A 20,235-nucleotide genomic window follows, 5' to 3' on the forward strand; every position below is an offset into this window, starting at 1 on the left:
GGTACTTAACACCCTGCATACCCGGACCTCGGCTTTCAAAGCATCCCGGGTGGGAAGAGCTGTTTATATAAACAGAGATTCCGCTGTAAGCGCGCTAATATCCCGGCAGCCAGCGCATGGCGAGCGCCTCTGGCTCCCGCCGGTAGCAGCGGCGTCCCCGGCCGCCCCTCAGTTCCCAGCCTGCCCCGCCCCCGCCTCCATCCCCTCCTTGGACATGGCCACCTCTGGACGCCTCAGCTTCACCGTGCGCAGCCTCCTGGATTTACCCGAGCAGGACGCACAGCACCTGAGGAGGCGGGAGCCGGAGCTACGAGCTCCCGGGCTCGGCCGCTGCGCCACCTGGTTGGAATCCGAGCGCAGCCACTACCCCTGTGAGTAAGGCGAGGACCACTGCGGGAGCGGGGAGAGGGGAGCAGAACCACGCGCCCGACCGATGCAGGACTGGGAAGTCGAAAACAGTCTTTGCCCCAGAGGCTCTGACTTCCAAAAACCCCTGTGCCATTGGTGACCTACTCAGCACATCCTGAGAGCAGATCCTTGCGCCTGGCACTGACGCCCGGGATCTGGGTTTCTGTTTCTAGAGGTCACAATACTTAAATATTAAAGAAATGGCCTTTAAATGTCTGAAAACACGGCTACGTTCCCAGGCCTCGGTCAGGGATGGGCAGCAGTGGCGAACCTAGCTCTCCAAGCCTTTGCAAACCTCGGCAAACTATTGCAATAGACCTGGAGGTGGCCTGCGTTGGTGACCCAGTTTGCGGTAAATTCTTCTGCTAGCAAGCAACCAGTGTGGACTTGTTTTAAGAGGGTCCCGGTGAGTTTCTTAGGAGGCGCGGTCTCCGGTTATGGTATAAATGAGGTCCCTGAATTTGGAGAGGTGGGTGTCCGGATGTGGGCCCAGGGAAGGAAATGGTCGCAGCCCTAAAGCCGCGGGCGAGTGGCGGCGCCCTCCGGCCGGTGGCTCCACGCGCGCGCGCGAGAGAAGCAGCCGGCGCGCGGAGGGGCCGGCGTCTCATCAGGCCGTGTCTCCCTTGCCGCCCCCAGTCTCGGACGAGAGCAGCCCGGAGACCAGCCCGCCCGACTCGTCGCAGCGGCCGTCTACTGGGCCGGTGTCTCCCGGCTCAGACGCTGAAAAGAGGAAGAAGCGTCGGGTGCTGTTCTCCAAGGCGCAAACGCTGGAGTTGGAGCGACGCTTTCGGCAGCAGCGCTACCTGTCCGCGCCCGAGCGCGAGCAGCTGGCGCGCCTGCTTCGCCTCACGCCCACACAGGTCAAAATCTGGTTCCAGAACCATCGCTACAAGCTGAAGCGCGCGCGCGCCCCTGGAGCGCCGGGGGCGGCGGAGTCGCCGGACCTGGCAGCCGCCACCGAGCTGCGCGCCGCACCGGGCCTGCTGCGCCGCGTGGTGGTCCCTGTGCTGGTGCGCGACGGGCAGCCTTGCGGCACCGGCGATCTGAGCACGGCCTCCGCCCAGAACAAGAGCGGCGCGTCCCCAGCCGCCTGCCCTTTACCAGGCTACGCCACCTTCGGGCCTTGCTCGGCTCTCGGCCTCTTCCCGGCCTATCAGCACTTAGTGCCCCCAGCCCTGGTCTCCTGGAACTGGTGAGGCCATTGCGGTGCGCGGGCACCTGGGGCTACCCCGGACTTTGGAGTGGCTCTGCGGCCGAAGCACGGCTGGAAGCTGAGACCCGGACAGTTTCCCCGGCCCCACCTCTCTGCGGGCCCCACCTCCCGCAGGAGTCCCTGCCCCGCCCTTCCCAGCCGCTGAGCAGGAAATTTCAGCCAGCATTCCCTCCTTTCCTCTTCCCTCGACCGCCAGCCCCAGAGCTAGATTTTATTGCTTAAACCTTATTTGTATATTTTTAAATAGCTATTTGTATGGGAAGCAACGTACTTTTAAAGAAATAGAATATTTTTTCCTCTTTGTGGTGCGAGAATAAAATGTGGAGGGTTGGGTCCCCTGAGCGCCTGCCGGCGCTGTGCTTTCCGGACCCGAGTCCAGGGCTCTAGTCCACTCTCCCCACCCCGGGTTGGGTGGAAGGGCAGGTCCCAGGCCCGATGCAGCTTTAGGAAGATATTGGGGGAAGGGGTGGAGGGAGGCATGTGCGGGGAAGAAGCCAAGGGAACCCTGAGATCCCCGACAGCGGGAAGGTGGCGGGGAGATGAGTTGGAGGCCCCTCTGGACTCCCGAATCTGCTGGTGTTTCAGACACCAAAAGTCAACCCAGTTGGCCAGGGTAGGACATAATAAGCTTCCCCACAAGGACTCTCTGGAGTTGTGCCAGGTGAGCTGGGGGTAGAGCTTACTGCTTTGGAACAGCTCAGGCCTGGTGGCAAGCTGTCCTTTTCTGGACCCAAGGAGCACCCGAGCACCCAGAGAATTCGTAAATCCCAATTAAGCCTGCGAATTCCTCGCTTGGCATCTGTGATTTCCCCCCTCTTAGCTCTACACCTGGCTGAAGTGGGATGGGGAGGCGGGTAGCTTGATGAAGAAATCAAAGAGTGGTGGGGAAATGACCCTCCTCAGGGCTGCCAGCTGAGGGAAGATGGCTTTGGAGACCCCGAATGGGACGACATCTGTGTGGGATCTGCTGGTGGGTCTCATTTCACCCGAGGTCCCGATGCACTCTAAGCTCCGGAATCTAGGGATCCACCCTTGGAATTTGGAACTTGCCTTGGGCTCCGTATGCGGAGCCACAGAGGTCCCTATGCAAGTGTTTACCCCTCGGAGAAGTTAGGGCCTGCCTCCCTGGTGCCCACTGCGAGGAGATGTGCTTGAGGAGAGTAGGTTCAGGCATCCGATCCAGAGAAGGGAGCAAGGGCTCAGTGAGGTCTGTGAGGCAGAGACACTGGGCCAGTTCCAGACCCCATTTTTCTCCCCTCCCCCCCCAGGAGGCAGGGTAGCTGAGGCAGGGTTATCACCTGAAATTTTGTGGGGTGGGGAGATAGAAGACAGAGGGGGAAGGGAGTGGGGTGTTTTGGTCTCAGCTGCTGGCCACCTTGCCTTCCATATGGATGCAGTTATCTCAGAAGAATCTCGATCCTTAAACCTCCTTTTGTCTTGGAAACTGAAAAGGGCATTGTCAGGCCTGAAAAGGACCTAGACAAAATCCGCACTGTTTCAATTCAGGACTCTGTTTAATCAGTCCCTGGTGACAATGTCGTGGGTGTTAGAGAGGACAATAGTATCTTTTTAAATCTTTTTAAACCTTGTGGCCTTCAGGAAGACAAAGGGCTTGAATTTTATGGGCTTACAACTTCAATTAGAACAGTGCCAGTGTGCATGGGAGATTATCAAATTTGTATCATAAAACCTCTTTCTAATAAATGATTGCTGGAGAGGGAGCCTGGACATTTTAAGACATATATTGAAAACCACTATGGGGGCTTCCCAGTTAGCCCTGGAAGAGCAGATGAGAAAGAGAAGGGGGAAAAGATTTCTGAAGAAGGCCCTGGTTGGGACTTGCCCCTGTGGTTAGCTGGCTGGGTGCTTGGCTCTTCCGTGCTCTTCCTCCAGAAGGAGTGTTTTCTCCAAGATTGGAGGTAAAGATCTGTAACTTTGCTTTCTGCTATTGGCGGAGAAAGTGCAAACTCATCAGCTGTTGTTTCTTGCCTCTTCTTTTCCTGGACTTACAGAGGAAGTAGGTCTTGGGGTGTGCAAAGTGGAGAGAGCCTAATGAATATGAGGTAGGTCCATACTGAGGGGTCTGAATCATGAAGAGACCCTTTTCCCAGGAGGTTCTTTGGGAAATCATGTTCTCAGCTAAATTCATCTAGAGGTCCAACTCTGATCCGAAAGTCCTGCTTCCCGGTAAGGTGGTCAAAGCCATAGCAGGACCGCCCACCAGCAAGCCAGCTGGTGTCTGGGGCAGGAGGGGGGCAGAGCTCTCCTATGACATTAGCATTAGGAGCCATCGTATAGAAACTGTTACTTGCTTCCTCTTGCTCCTTTTCTTTAGGCCTGGCCTTCTAGAGAGGAAAAACCACAGAGAAGAGTTAAAAATATATTCCCATCACCACTGACCCATTTTAGAGACTCAGGCTGTCATTTTTCTTCTGTTCTTACCTGAGATAAGCTGTGAAAGATAAATGTCAGTTTTCTGTGTGACCTAAAAGAGCAGTTCTTCTAGGTGCTGACAAGAGAAGTTAAACCCAAGGCTTCTCTACAGGCAGCTGGGAGAACAGTTAGGATCTCGCTCCCTAGATGAGAGTATTTTAAACCTGCTGCCCATCACCCATATCACAAAGGGGATTCACACTCAGTTTTGAAACTTACTGTGTTCCAGGTATTGTTCTAGACACTTTCACAGTTCATCTCACAGAAACATACTGTATTTGTATATGTAAACATATACATATTGTATATGTAATATGCCCATTTTACAGATAGAAGCAGAGGCTCAATGAGTGGGAGTAAGTGACTTGTCGATAGCAGTTGTAACCCTCATAAAATGTCATCATCATCCTTTGTTTAACCCACATTTAGGCATCCTGCAAACTGCCTTTAAGGAGGACGATTGTCATTTTGATGTGACAATGTATATACTACGCAACCATCATAAAATAGTCCTTTTTTTATTTAAAGATTTTATTTATTTATTTGAGAGAGAGCAAGAGAGGGAGAGAGCCCAAAGAGAGAGGGAAAGGGAGAAGCAGACTCCCCACTGAGCAGAGAGCCCATGTGGGGCTCCATCCCAGCAATGCGCCCCCCCAACCTCCCCCCACCCGCCACCTGAGATCATGACCTGAGCTGAAGGCAGACACTTAACCAACTGATCCACCCAAGTGCCCCCATAAACTAGTCTTACAGATACTTCAGGGCCACTCTCAGAAACTGATCACATGATATCACAGCAGTTTCTAAAACTTACTTATGTTTCCTGGATACCAGGCAATATTCTAAGTTCTTTTACTCATTAAACTTGTTCAGTTTTCACAACAACCCCATGACATGGTACTGCTAGTCCCACTTTACGGATGAGGAAACTAAAGGCCAAGGAGTTATGAGTAACCTGTCCAGGGTCACACAGCTAGGAGCTGACAGAGCCGACAATGAACACAGGCATTACAGCTCCGGATCCCACATGTTTCACCAAATGGTGGGAACGATTTCCCATTCTTTATGTTTTATTTCTCCCAGTTGGTAGTCCTGGTTACCTTACAAATGCTTGTCTGAGAGATATGTTCTCCGTTTTCCCCTTCCTCCCTCCTCTCTTTCCTTCCCTTTCCCTTCTCCCCTTATCTGCCGAACTTCTAGCTCGCTCACACAGCCTCTGTGTTGCCCCTCTGTGTGCCTTCTTGTCCAGCTGTCAGTGAAACACAGCTCTTGTTGCAGGCCACAATATTTTCCCGTGACTATCATTCCACTATTCTTCTTCCAGAAAAACATCTGCTGCGGCTGCCTTGACACCAATTGTCCACTGGGCTTTTGGCAGAGTCCAGGCTGACTCTGATAAGCTCCTCTAAGCTTTCCCAACCCCCAGGCTCAGACCCCTGTGGAGCTTTATGACTTTGGCTTTGCTGGCCCTTTCCCCAGTCATCTTCCTCCTTCCTGGGTCTCCAGTGTTATCTTTATTATTAAATATCATCCTCTTCACATTTTCCCTCTTTCCTTCCATTGTAAACACTTTTCACTTCATCTCACTTAACTCTCTTGTGGGTGGAGATTGCAATTTTCACTTCAATTTTCTTTCCTCATTGTTCAGAGGATCTTACATCTTAGCAAGTCTCTTATCTGACCAATTTAGCACTTTAGAATCTTAGATAATGTGTTACTGATGGGTTAGAGGGAAGTTATTTGAGCCCAGGTTAACCTATACCTTCCCTTCTAACAATGGTGTTTAGGTGTTTCTTGTTCCCTTGCTTCTTACACACACAATTAACTTGCCTCTTACACACACACACACACACACACACACACACACATACACACACGCTTTACAACTTTAAACCATTTTAGACTTAGGAATAAAATGTTCAGGCAGGATACTTTGGGGCTTAGCATAGTTAAATAGTTTGTTAACCAAGTTTATCTGTTTTGTGCAGGTAATATGTAGACATGAACAATAGAGTCAGAGGAGCTTTTGGAATGCTCAGAAAGTAGTCTTCTGCCCCCAGGGCATGACCATTTCTATGGAAGGGATTGCATCATTTACTCTTCAAGACCTGAAGGAGAAGTTTTATTGCTCCAGGTCACTCGTAATTTTTCCGAGTCATATGTGGGAGGAGACTTACTAAATGGTTTCTTAATTACTTTTAGAACTCCAATTTGTATCTTTTAACTCATCTCCAACCCCCAACTCCAGACTAACGACTGAAGGTATATGACATTCCTCTTTCTCCTTTTTACCCAGTGTTTGTGCTACTCAGTTCTCACCAAAGAAACAAACAGTATTCCCTTCAATGCTGACCCACAGAGTGGTGATTTAACCAGGAAGAATTGAGGAGACTATTAAAACAGTCACATACATACCCCCAAATTTCAAAAACACAGGGTTTTTTCCAGCCATGTTCAACAGAAAATTTTTACTCTTTATCCAGAAAAGTAATATCATCATATACAGGTAAAAGAACATTTTCTCTTCAATACCCTGCCCTATGAGCCAATAAAAGTCTTGAGGTCTTATTGAGATCATGTGATTTCAGAAGCTACTATAGCTTCACTCTAACTTCTGTGAGTTGAATGTTATGGGAAGACCATTTGAGGGGACCTTGGTCATGCTTAATTTCCTTCTGCATTCTGACTGGGTGGTCCTTTATGAGTCAACAGGTTTTCAAATGGATTTCCTAGCTAAGAGCTCTGAATTGGACTGTCTCTTTTCTCTCCTTCCAATACCAACTGCCCCCTCCCCTTCTTTCCTAGGGGCTGGATAACATACTTGGCAGAATTCACTCAGAGGGGAATGGAGGCTTTTTGCAAATTAAACTAGAGAAAAAAGTGCCAGTCCATTAAAATGGCCCTTGACTCTCTCACCTGAAATGTCTGTTACACCTTCCTCCTCCAGCTTTATTGAAGTATGATGTGTTGAGCAGGCAACTCTTCCTGTTAAAGAAGTTATCAGCTTACAATGACATTAAACTGGGGAGGTAAATTCTTACCTAGAGGCAACCTGAATCATCCTATGTCAGGGTCTGAAATTGTCAGAGAAGCATTAGTATAATGACAAGAAAGGTGTTGTTTTTTGTTGTTGTTGTTTGTTTTGTTTTTACAATAAAATTGAAATACAGAGCAAGAAACACAACACGCTAGGAAAAGACAAAAGAAACCTGGTATGATTAGTAAAGAAGTAACTGCTTTTCCTGGGAAGCTGTTTTTACTGCCTCATCACACTGACAGATTCAGTCATTTGTCTGACCAACTGTCCAGCAGTGCTCCTAATTCACAGCAGGGAATGTTACATATAAAGTCAAGATATAGAGATAACGTAGGATTTCCTTATTTTCTATATTTGTAGATGAAACTTTACCTTAAGGTAATCATTTTATCAGTTTGGGTGTGGAGGGCACCAGAGGGGACTAAATGAATAAAGTAGAGCTCCCAGAATTTTGTCATCCTGGAAATATTATAAGAATGTTCTCTTTTCTTCACCTAACTTGTCACTGATAAAGAGGAACACGAATGTGTACTCTAACACTTTAGGTATGCCCAACAACTGATCAACCTGACTCCACAACTGTCCTATTAACCTTTAAATTTTAGATAGGTAAATATTCTATACATGCATGTGATGCATATATAAGTGGGCTTGAAGCCCATTTGGGGGATGTTTGGTTCTTTTCTCTTTATGAGAAAGAAAAACACCTAATTTATAATCTCACTTGCCAGACCCATGTAGAAAGGATATTGACTTTCTCACTCTAAAATCAATGTATTGTCTTTATAAGATAATAGGGAAAATGCAGAAATATATAAACAAGCTGTGCTTTTAAATATAGTTATTTTCATATGACACGACCTCTTTTTAATAAGTGGTATAATGAGCAGGAGACTCAAGTAAATGATTAAAGTGCAGGGGGTAAATCGCATTTGTACCACTGCAAATTATAACCACAAAGAGAAATGACAGAGATCATCTATATTTGGAAAGAACAAGTCCCCTTTATCCTTCGGTTTCCTCCTTGCAGCCTCAGTTTTTGTCAGGAGGGTCATGCATTGGGACCCACAACCACTTCTGCTGTTAGCAAGGTAAAGACCAGACTATGAATCAGGACAAAAGGACATAGAAGAAGCTGACTGTTTGTTTCAAAGTTGGCATGAGTTCAAACAGGGCAATGATGTTTCCAGGGAAGCTGTCATTCACCAGCTTGCTGTAAATCATGGACTTGTGAAATCTCACCCACTAAAACCCATGTTTGGGAAGCCTGAGAAGGCAGAGGAATAATTTATTCTAAACTGATTTTAGAATATTTCATTGCTTTCAGTCCCTCTGGAAAGGCACCTCTGCAGACCATTTAACATGAACTTTCTCCCATCACTGTCACTATGTGAAGCCTCAGCCAGCTAATTTGTAGACAAGAGAGGGAGGCTGAGGAACTTAAGTATGGGGATTCGGGCTCCAAATAAGGTGAGAACTTTAACTTCTTCGCAACTGATGACTCCATAATTCTGCACTGACAAGATAATAGGTCATCATTACATGTAAGAAAAACAAAGGCCAAAATATTTACCAAAAAAATCCATATTAATTCTCTTTAAATTGAGCCTTAATCCTGTGAACATAGCTATCTATGGTCGCTTTAGCAAGGTCCTACTTTCCCGTAACTTCATGGCTCTTGTCCAGGACTTTCCTTCATCTGTTTCTAGAGGGTCTTCAGCAAGACTGCCTCCCTCCCCATGACCCTTAACTTGGACTCCTCAGAGGCCCTCAGAGCGATCTGTTGGGCTTCACATCCACCCATCACATTTCTGCCTTGGAACTTGGTTTTAGTTTATGTTTTGCTAGGAAATGCCCTTCTCTACAAGTCGTTAGTTCTTTCTCTTTCTGCAGATGGTTCCAGCTGTAGAACTCTTACCTTGTGTACAAAGTTTTCCCTTACTGATTGGGATACAAACAAAGAATTCACGCAGGACTATCCAAAGTTGCAACTAAACTCAGGATTCCTTCCCTCGGAAGGCACTGTGAGAGAGTGCAACAAATGTGGGCTTGGGAAATTGATTGGTCTTTGATTTGGGAAGAATCAAGGGCATGTTGGCTGTCACGCTAATTGTGGATATTACTGTTAGCCCTGGTTCCTTCGACTTTCATCTACAGGTAATACCATGTATCACATATGGTTAATATGAGTATTAAACGCATGAGTAGCGTGTGATAGTTAGCACTGAATAAATGCAGTCCTTGTCCCATTCCACGGAACGCACTTAAGGCTTTTCCTTCTGAGACCTGGGCAGAAGAACACTCCCTCATATGATACCTTTTAGAGGAGAAAGAGAACATGGCAGAATCACACAATGGCTGTTAAAGCTTCCGACTGCAATGGGCATATATCACTTCTCACATTTAAGTCTCAAAAGCAGTCTCCCGTTCAAGCTTCATATCAACAGGGAGGGGAGAGGCAGCAGATATTTTGCAGTCAAATGCTCTACCCCTGAGTTATACCCCCAAGGCAGCAGATATTTTGAATAGTGATACAATCTATCACATTTGTGTTCTTAAATGTCTAATTTATGACCAACTATTATGCATGCTTACAGATATTATTCCTTTACATTTCTAGAATGTAATTTGGGAGAGTGGTCAACAGCCACCTTCGCAGGCAGGTAGGAAGGCACCAGAAACACTCCGATGAGCAGTGATCATCGGGATTGAGAAAGGGCACTGTGTTTACCCGCTGAATTTGAGGGCAATTTCTGTGGAGACTTCTCTTCCATGGCTGATGTATAGGTGATTAAAAACCACCTCAAGGACTAATTGAATTCTCATTTACTTTATTATTTATTATTCTAGGGAGTCTAGTTATATAATCATAGGGGTGTTAGAGCAATGGAAGGACAAAACCCAGTAATTTGGAATGCCAGAGAATAAATTCATCAATCCAGCTTCCAGCTAAAGCCACAGCACAGCCTTGTATATTACCTGACAGATAATCACACAACCACACAAAACCTGTCTTTAATTTAGCACCATGATTTATTTAACCAACTCTCAATTGATAGATATTTATATGATTGTACTATGTAATATAAATTTTACTGTTAGATAAAATACTGAAATGAACATTCTTAACAGCTGTTGTACATCTGCATCAACATTTCTTTTTTTTAAGATTTAATTTATTTATTTGACAGACGAAGATCACAAGTAGGCAGAGAGGTGGGCAGAGAGAGAGGGGGAAACAGGCTTCCTGCGAAGCAGAGAACCCAATGCAGGGCTGGATCCTAGGACCCCAAGATCATGACCTGAGCTGAAGGCAGGGGCTTAACCCACTGAGCCACCCAGGCGCCCAATGCATCGACATTTCTTAAGGATAAATTCCTAAATATAGATTGTTGACTGAAGTGGTATGTGCATCTTTATGGCTTCTGATTCTAATCCATTGGTCCTTCCACCCTTCTTTATCCTCCAGTCCTTTGATGCCCTCACTTTCTTTCTTACCCAGCTTAAATTCCTCAACAAGCATTATCATCACTCATATGAACATATCCTCAGCCCCCTGGCCCCTTTCATGTCATTATACTCAAGGAGAAAATGTACCACCTGTTGAACCCAACTCTCCATTTATTCGGCACCTGCAGTCATCACAATATGGCTGGAGAAAAACACAGAACCACATTGACTGACCTCACTTTATGGCCACTAACTTGAAATGAGTCCTTGATGTTTCTAGGCCATCATGCTAGATAACTCTAGACCATTCAGTCTACCATTATCCTCCTTGACTGTTTCATACCATGTTGTTTCTCGCCAACTTCCCATTTCTCCGTCAACCTCCATTCTTACACTCAGGTTTCTATTTCACTGTGAAAACTGAAATAACCAGAAGAGAGAGAACCCATAGATTTCTACAACACTGCCTTAACAACAGGTGTTTTCTTACATTCTGTCTTCCCAACTGTTACCATAGATGAATGGTCTCTGCTCCAATCTACTTCAAGGACATCATCACTCCAGCAACTTTGTTCTTTTGCTTCTCATTATCAATTTTTTTCTCTCAACTGCATCATTCCCACCAGCACATAAACATGCTGCTGCCTCCCCATTTTAAAAATAGAATACACAATGCAATATTACTCGGCCATCAGAAACGATGAATACCTACCATTTGCATCCACATGGATGGAACTGGAGGGTATTATGTTAAGTGAAGTAAGTCAAGGAGAGAAAGACAATTATCATATGGTTTCACTCATATGTGGAGCATAAGGAATAGCTCGGAGCACCACAGGGGAAGGGAGGGAAATCCAACGGGGGAGAAATCAGAGAGGGAGATGAACCGTGAGAGACTGTGGTTGCTGAGATAAAATGGGGGGGGGGGGTTTCAGAGGGGAGGAGCGTGGGGGGAGGGGGTAATAGGGTGATGGGTATTGAGGAGGGCATGTGCTGTGGTAAGCGCTGGGTGTTATGTACAACTAATGAATCATTGAACACTACATCAAAAACTAATTATGTACTATACAGTGGCTAACTGAACATAATAAAAAAATAAATAAAAATATTTTCTCTTGACCCTCTTCCCTTGCCAACGATCATCCCCTTTCGGCAAAACTCTTTAAATACTTGCCCATTCTCACGGTTTTCAATTTCCCTCCTCCCATTCTCTCTTGTTATCATCTTCATTGAGGTAGAATTTATCTACAATTAATCAATTTGTTGAGTTTTGAAAAATGTAAATAGTCATATAACAACCATCACAATTATAATATAGAACATTTCTCTCATCCCCAAAATGTTCACGTATACCTTTTATCCTGCTGTCTTTGGGTTAAATGAAGGTTTTTGTTTTTTTTTTTTCAAAGATTTTATTTATTTATTTGACAGACAGAGATCACAAGTAGACAGAGAGGTAGGCAGAGAGAGGGGGAAGCAGGTGAGCAGAGAGCCCGATGAGGGGCTTGATCCCAGAACTCTGGGATCGTGACCTGAGCCAAAGGCAGAGGCTTTAACCCACTGAGCCACCCAGGCACCCTGGGTTTTTTTTTTTTTTTTTAAATGATTCCATTTTATCTCCATTATTGGTTTGTGAGTTTTTTAAATTAATTGCTGTTCTAGGGATTGCAGTCTACATCTTTAATTTGTCACAATTTACTTTTGAAAAATATGATACCATATCACATATAATTTAAGAACCTTACAATGGTATATTTCCAAACTTTTCTTCTTTGGTGCTGTTGTTTTCATGTTTAGGATTTATGTATGCCATAAATCCTGTAATGCATTGTTGTTAGTTTTGCTCTAAGTGATGAACTATGTTTTAAAGAGTTCTTTAGGGGCACCTGGGTGGCTCAGTCAGTGAAGCAACTGCCTTCAGCTCTAGTCCTGGGATCGGGCCCTGCACGGGGCTCCCTGCACATCAGGGAGTCTGCTTCTCCCTTTCCCTCTGCTGCTCCCCCGTCCGTCCATGCTCGCTCTCTCCCTCTCTCTCTCTCTCTCTCTCAAAATAAATAAAGAAATCTTAAAAAAAGGATTTTTCTAAATAAGAAAAACTTTTATATGTGTGCACATATTTACCATTTCTGGCATTCTTCATTGTGTAGATCCAAGAATCCTTTATTATTTCTTTTTGCATAGGGCTCCTGCCATAAACTTTCTCAGCTTTTGTTGGTCTTAAAATTTTTTTTCAGGGGCGCCTGGGTGGCTCAGTCAGTCAAGCGGCTGTCTTCAGCTCAGGTCATGATCCCAGGAACCTGCACTGGGCTCCCTACTCAGTGAGCCTGCTTCTCCCTCCCCCTCTGCTGCTCCCCTGCTTATGCACGCTCTCTCTCTCTCTCTCTCTGTCAAATAAATAAATAAATAAATCTTAAAAAAAATTTTTTTTTCAAACAGAATGTCTCACATCATTATTACTGAACCAGTCTACTAGTAGGGAAGCATAGGAACAAAGAGAAAAATTATTTTCCAAATAAAACATGTCCAACTGTTCAGATAGCGGTAATGTTTTTAGCTTCTATGGTAAGATATCAGTGACCTTAATACAGCATAAATATGTGTGCCATCTCATGCGCTGTTCCTCAGAGACCCAGGCTGGTTCTTCTCCAGTGTTTCCTCTTGAAGTTGTACCTGATTTTATTACCAGTTTTCATCCATATCCATTAGGGACGACTGGGATGATTCTCCTTTTGTTTTTTGACCAGGAATTGCTTGATCCTAGAAGTCTTTTGAGAAAACTCTGCTGAAGGGCAGTCAGCTGGACTCACAACAATGGTGGGGTCATTGTGGTGAGCACCATTTAAATGTTGTCTTAAATTTTAAAAAATTAATTTATTAGAGAGAGAGAGCCCACGTGAACACGTGCACGTGCACTTGGCGAGAGAGGAGCAGTGGGAGAGGGAGAGAGAGAGTCTCAAGCAATCTCCCTGATGAGCCCAGAACCTGACACTGGGCTCGATCTCACGACCTCGAGACCATGACCTGAGCTGAAATCAAGAGTCGGATGCTTAACCCACTGAGCCACCCAGGTGCCCCGGTCTTAAAATTTTTTTATTTTGCTTATTTGAAAAATGTTTTCACTCAGCATTGGATTCTGGATGATGTGTTTTTGTTTCTTTCAGCACTTTAAAGATGTGCTGTTTGTCTTCTGGCCTGTGTGGCTTCTGGTGCTAAGTCCGCTATCATTCTTTATCTTTATTTCTCTTTTTGTCATGTGTCATTTTTCCCTGAGCTGCCTTAAAGATTTTTCCCATTATCACTGGATTTTAACAATTTGATTATGCTGTGTTGTTTAGTGTCTTCTGCGGTGTCTTAAGGTTCACTTACCTTTTCAGTATTGTATTTTTTATTTCTAGAAATTTTATCTGGATCTTTTAAAAATACATATATTCCATTTCTCTTCTCATCAAGTTTGTTCCACTTGACACCTTTGATTATGTTTATAAGATTTATAACCCTTATTTATGAATTCCATGATTTCCTGTCATCTCTAGTTCTATTTCTATGGATTGCACATCTTATTTCACTGATTCTTTAAAGGCCTGGTAATTTTTAATTGGATAAAGAATTGCAAAATTTGATTTACTTGTTACTGTGTTGTGTTGTATTACATTAAAGATTGTGTTTCTGGCATCCAATTAAGGTCCTTGCGGATAATTTTAATCCCTTTTAGGCCTGATTTTAAGCTTTCTTAGAGTGGGTCCAGAACACGTTTTACTTTGAACTAGTTTAGTTCCATCAGGAAGGCATGACCCTTCTGAGGACTTCAACCAGCGTATCCTGGGATCTCTTCATTTCGGTTGGTGGAAACCTGCGTACCCTCCAGCACTGCGCCATCTCCAGCAATTGTTGTGACTACTTCGTTCCCAGCCTTGGGGAGTTTCTTACATTGATGTGCAGATCAGTGCTTAGCCAAAGACTCAAGAAGACTCCTCTGGATAGCTTCAGAACTTTTCTCTGTGAAGCACCTGCTTTTCAGTGTGTTGCCATATAAATTCTAGCTATCCTGGTGTCCTCAAACTTTGCTCTTAATCTCTTCAATTCAGTAGGAGTGTTCCTTACTTTGGGTTCCTCTTCCTGACAGTATGGTCTGAAAACTGGCTTTAAACAGTAAGCTGGGGGATCATAAAGCTCATCCCATTTGTCTCCCTTCTCTCAGCGATCACAGTCACATGCTGCCTTTTGGCCTATGTCTGAAAATCATTGTTTCATCTATTTTACCAAGCACATAGTTGTTTGTTTGTAGTTGAAGGCTAATTCCTGTAGCTGCTAATTCTTTCATGGTCAAAGAAGATACCCTTCTCCCAATCTCCTTTTTCTTTTTTTCTTTTTTTAAAGATTTATTTATTTATTTTTAAAGATTTTATTTATTCATTTGAGAGAGAGACAGAAGGAGCAGGAGAGGGAGAGAGGCAGAGAGAGAGGGAGAAGCAGGCTCCCTGCTGAGCTGGGAGCCGGCCATGAAGCTTGATCCCAGGAACTGGAGACAATGACCTGACCTGAAGGCAGACACTCAATCATCTGAGCCACCCAGACACCCCAAGATTTATTTATTTGAGAGAGAGAAAGAGTGCACAAGGGGGGGGAGGGGCAGAGGGAGAAGCAGACTCCCCACTGAGCAGGGATCCCAATGCAGGTCTCCATCCCAGGACCCTGGGATCATGACCTGAGACAAAGGCAAATGCTTCACCAACTGAGCAACCTGTCCCACACCCCCATCTCCTTTAAACTTACTCTAATCATCATTTGTTCCAGCATTCTACTGAAACTCTTTGCATCAAGGCTGTCAGTGACCTCCAAATTGTTAAATCTAATACTACGTATATTTAAGATTCACAGAAGACTGTGAACTCTCTTTCAGAACTGATAAAACTGTGGTCGATAACACAGTAGGACAGCATATAAGAGCAGTAAACGAAGACCTACTTTAGGTCTAAAGAAAAGTAGTCATGGATTCTCAAGACTTTCTTACCGCAAGGCTCACCTAGGTGAGATACAACTTGTTTTAAAACGTGCCCTGTTTTTATACAGGAATAGTGAAGATAACAAAACCAGGAGGCAATTGCCATTGAAAAAAGGTGGCTCGTTACTTCCTGGTCCGAAGAGGAGAGGGCCATGGGGGGAAGTGCCAGGGTCAGGCAGGAGCAAGAGTAGCAAGGAAAAATGTGAACAAAAACCACAAATGAGAAAGGCAGCAAAATCAACCGATGGAGCCTGGGGTTGGATAGCGTGACCAATTTCAGTAGGCTCTGGGCAGTAGGAGTGGTCCCTAGTTGTCCAGTGCTTGGCCCTAGGGTGATGAGGGCAAAGGAATATTGCTTCCAGGGGTCCAAAGTGAGATAAAGGAGGTGGTTTTGGACAACAGGCCCTGGATTGGTTAGTTTGCCTCTGAAAGGTATGCGTGGAGGCAAGTTGCTATTACTAAGAATTAGCAAAACCTGGGAAGGGCAGCCCCTCCCCTGTCCACAAGGCCCCCAGATGTCAAAGCATCATAAAATACATAGAATAGCAAACATTAATATACACCGATATCAAATTGACCCGCCTCCCAGAGATTTATCTTCATCAGGGAATTAAAGAAGGAAGACATAATGATTCCCAGAGATTCTGGTCCAGTCATAGGCCACTGTCTTCTCGAGGCTGGGTCACTGCAGTCTCCTCCTTGCTTCTCTGTTTACTTTTTCTTCTCCAGGCAGTGCTCACGGTGCTGTTTATATGATACATGTCTGATCACATGGCTCATCTGCTTAACATCCAGCAGTGGCTACCCACTGCTCACAGAGCCCTGCCCTTATCCTTACGTGGGATAAAACTATTGTGACTCATTTCTTGATTGGAACCACCCTCTCCTCTCAATGCCCTGCGCTCAGCACATAGCCCCTCCGCTCCACACGTGGGTAGTCAGAGACACTGAGCCTCCCCCAGTTCTTTAAAGACATTGAACTCTTTCTAGTTCTTCCCACTTTTCCCCTCTTCCAAGGATCTTTCAGACCTTGATTCAGACATGCCCTCCTCAGAGACATTTTTCCTGACTGTCCCCCCAGCCTAACTCAGCTTCAGGGGATCAGCTCAACGTTTGCATAGCACACCCTGCTTCCCCACCGCAGCGTAGCCTAACTGCATTTCCACAGTGGCCTATTTACTTCTCTCACCTGTCGTGAGGACTGGGACTATATAAATTGGTCACCTCTGTCTTATCAGCACCTAGTACAGCAGTCGACACATGCGTTTCTCAGGAGATTTATGAGAAACGTGTATGCACGCATGAAGCAACAGTGCTCTAAGACAAGGCCTGGGTGCCCTGGGTTTGAACGTTCCCAGCGGGGCCTGAGCAGAGACATGGGTTTGAGAAGAGCGTCAGACTTCTAACATTCTTTCCACTGGGATGACTGGGGTTGGGCCTGGGTTTGGGGAGTTCATAGACCTTCATTCCTGGCCCTGAATTAGAACCAAACCCACCTTCGGGGAAGAGACAAGAGGAAATCTAGCACGTTCTTGGGAAATTTCTTCTCAGTAAGTTTACTCTGAGTCATTTAGTTCTTTATGCCCAGACAGGTTAATGTGTTCATCAGTAACAGTGAGTGCTCTGATCTGATGGTGGTTTCAGATCAGGACAGGGATGACTACACCTGATGGAAGACAATGAGCCATAAGAAATCCAGTGTTAAGAAACAATAACAATTCTAGGATGCCTGGGTGGCTCAGTTGGTTAAGTGTCTGCCTTCGGCTCAGGTCATGATCCTGGAGACCCCACATCAAGTCCCCTATCAAGCTCCCTGCTCAGCAGAGGGGTCTGCTTCTCCCTCTGACCCTCCCCCTTCTCGTGCTCTCTCTTGCTCTCATTCTCTCTCTCTCTCAAATAAATAAAATCCTCAAAAAAAAAAAGAAACAATAAAAATTCAAACACTATATAAACTTCAGGATCTCCCTCTTTAATTTCATCATTAGATAAAGGTGATGAATACTACATCTCCATTTTCCTGAAACCGTATTTCCCAGAAAAAGATAGTTCAGTTTATAAAAGATTTGAGAATGAAATCTCCAAAGGCTAAGGGAAACTTCCCATAGGAAAAGAAAGTTCCTCAAACACCTACAAAGGAAGAAGAGATGGGGAGGAGGGTGTGAAGGTGGTGTCTGGGTGTGAAGGTGTTGAGTGTCTGTCTTCCATTTTGACTGTTGTCTGGACTGGAACTGGCCTGAAATTGCACCAGGATGTATTAGGTTAAGCAGAAGGGAAAGTGAACAAGTGAGTGACCCAACTCTCTGTTTACACACACACACACACACAGAGGCAGATCGATTTGTACCTACTTTGTTTAAAAACAGCTCGGATTTAAAAGAAAAGAAGGTATGTCAGACCACTTTCCAAGGCAACTTCAAACATTAAATAACTGAGACTTTTTCTTCTTCCTCTAGTGGTTCTTTTTGCAGAAAGACGGTGACCAGACACAGCTGGATTGTTCTAGTTGAGAGATTTGTCGACCGTGTGTTTTGCACTTTAAGAGATGTTTTCAGAAACTGTGAAGAAAGGGTGATAATCACTGATAACATCATCACCATCATTGGAAAAACAACCAGGCTGGTATGTTGTGCCCTCTGTTCCATCAGAGATGCTGGGACAAGCGGGGAGGACAAGGGGACAAGAGGGGCAGGGAGGACCCAGGGTTTCTCTTTGCTATTATGTATTGGGATCCAGGCTTTAGGAAAGATGTATTTTACTGTAAATGTTTGCTATTCCATCTACCAGCACCAGCCAGAGCGAGGACTAATGGATTTCAAGATAAAGGCAGATTTAAGTGAATGTAATTTAGGCAAGGCATTGCTAAAACTTAGAGCTTTCGACCAGGGAAGCCCAGACGAGGACTTGCGCGTTTTAGACAGCTGGTTTAGGACACCGATTGGAAATGTCCTTTTCAAACCTGAGATTCTGTGATGCTATGATTTCTGTGCGTGTCTGTGGGGCACACTGTGTGTACAATGCCGGCGGCGGCTGTTCCCTCCTGGGAGAATACCCCTGCCCCGGGCCCCAGCTTTCCACTCCACAAGTTCCTCTCTCCGCCAGCACAGCATCTGCCACTTCGAGGAGGGTTTCATAGCCTGCCCTGACCTTTTTGTTGCTGATGTTGTTTAGAGTGGGAAGACAGCAGGGCGGCAGGAGGGAAAGAAGAGAAGTGTCCCAGCTGGGGGCACCTTCCATGGAGGGGGCTCTTACTCATCCCACCTAGAAGGGGCCACAGTTCTCTGATTCGTGCTTCTGTGATGTAGGAAGCACTTCAGCTGCAGAATGCCAGAATTTTATCATTTAACTCTTTTTTGCCCTTTTTGGTGTAGTCTACCTGTACCTGCAGTTTTCTTTTCTTTTTTAAGATGTTATTCATTTATTTGACAGAGAGAGCGAGAGAGCACGAGTAGGGGGAGCGGCAGAGGGAGAAGGAAAAGCAGGCTCCCTGATGAGCAGGGAGCTTGAGGTGGGACTCAATCCAGGATCCTGAGATTATGACCTGAGCTAAAGGTAGAGGCTTAATTGCTTAACCCACTGAGCCATTCAGGTCCCTGCAGTTTTATTTTCTATTGTTATTGCAAGTTTTTCTGGCCATTCCCTGAATCTTTAGGACCTGAATTTCTCTCTCTGGCCCTTGGCCTCTACTATGATACTCATTTCTTATAACGGGTTTTTCTTTCTAGGCAAAATTGAGGTTTGGGATAAATGTGTCACCAAATGATAAAATGCTTGGTTGTGGTATATTTATGTCAGTCCTTTCATTTATTTAAACAACAACAACAACAACAACAACAGTAAAGCCATGACCCTTTTGTAAAAAGAAAAGAGTTAATGAGTTGTTTAAAAACAAAGTGATGTGGGAGCACAAGCCTGGTTCAGTTGGTTAAGCATCTGCCTTTGGCTCAGGTCATGATCCCAGTGTCCTGGGATCGAGCCCCACATTGTGCTCCCTGCTCAGGGAGGAGCCTGCTTCTTCCTCTTCCCCTCCCCCTGCTCGTGCTTTCTATCTTTCTCTCTCTCATGCTTTCTATCTCTCTCAAATAAATAAATAAAATCATATATATATGCAAAGTGATAGCCAGTTGTATTTTTCTGGTGGCAAAAAGGAAAGCGCACTGGTCTTGGAATGAGAAAAGTTGGGTTCAGAGAAAGGTTCTGCTGTTTGTTGACTGTGGGTCCTAACAGATCAGTAACATTGAGAGTTACCTGTGTCTACCTGTGGAAAGGTCCACAGGAAGTCATCACCAATAAAGGGTAGAAGACTTCTGCACTGGATAATCAGGGGTAGGGGATGATTATGGTTTAAAAATGCTTACACAGGGGCGCCTGGGTGGCTCAGTGGGTTAAAGCCTCTGCCTTCGGCTCAGGTCATGATCCCAGGGACCTGGGATCGAGCCCAGCATCCGGCTCTCTGCTCTGTTTCCTTCTCTCTCTCTCTCTCTGCCTGCCTCTCCGCCTACTTGTGATCTCTCTCTCTCTGTGTCAAATAAATGAATAAAATCTTTAAAAATAAATAAATAAATAAAAATGCCTACACATTTTCTCTTTGTCCCCACCAACACCCTCCCAAATACTAAATCTTAAAAATATCATACTGAATCTTAAAAAAATAAAAAAGATATAAAGGAAAAACCCCAGGAATATATTGAATCT

The 20,235-nt window shown here is 45.1% G+C and overlaps 1 protein-coding gene across 1 annotated transcript; it reads left to right on the plus strand.

The window, feature by feature from the left end:
- Window positions 1–214: 214 nt before the first annotated feature.
- NKX2-8 (NK2 homeobox 8) lies at window positions 215–1,674 on the plus strand. The gene is made up of 2 exons (XM_032871309.1): window positions 215–371; window positions 1,045–1,674. Exons 1-2 carry the CDS (start codon window positions 215–217, stop codon window positions 1,602–1,604), a joined length of 717 nt encoding a protein of 238 aa, XP_032727200.1. The 3' UTR covers window positions 1,605–1,674.
- Window positions 1,675–20,235: the final 18,561 nt, after the last annotated feature.

Source organism: Lontra canadensis, unplaced genomic scaffold, assembly GCF_010015895.1.
Source record: "Lontra canadensis isolate GAN:19392208 unplaced genomic scaffold, GSC_riverotter_1.0 scaffold42, whole genome shotgun sequence".
NCBI lineage: Eukaryota > Metazoa > Chordata > Mammalia > Carnivora > Mustelidae > Lontra > Lontra canadensis.

What these genes read in the sequence shown, in the direction of transcription:
- NKX2-8 (XM_032871309.1), top strand. Translation starts at nt 215, where the DNA reads ATGGCCACCTCTGGACGCCTCAGCTTCACCGTGCGCAGCCTCCTGGAT. An exon ending in CGAGCGCAGCCACTACCCCT is followed by an intron (nt 372 to 1,044) that starts GTGAGTAAGGCG and finishes TGCCGCCCCCAG; the next exon opens with TCTCGGACGAGAGCAGCCCG.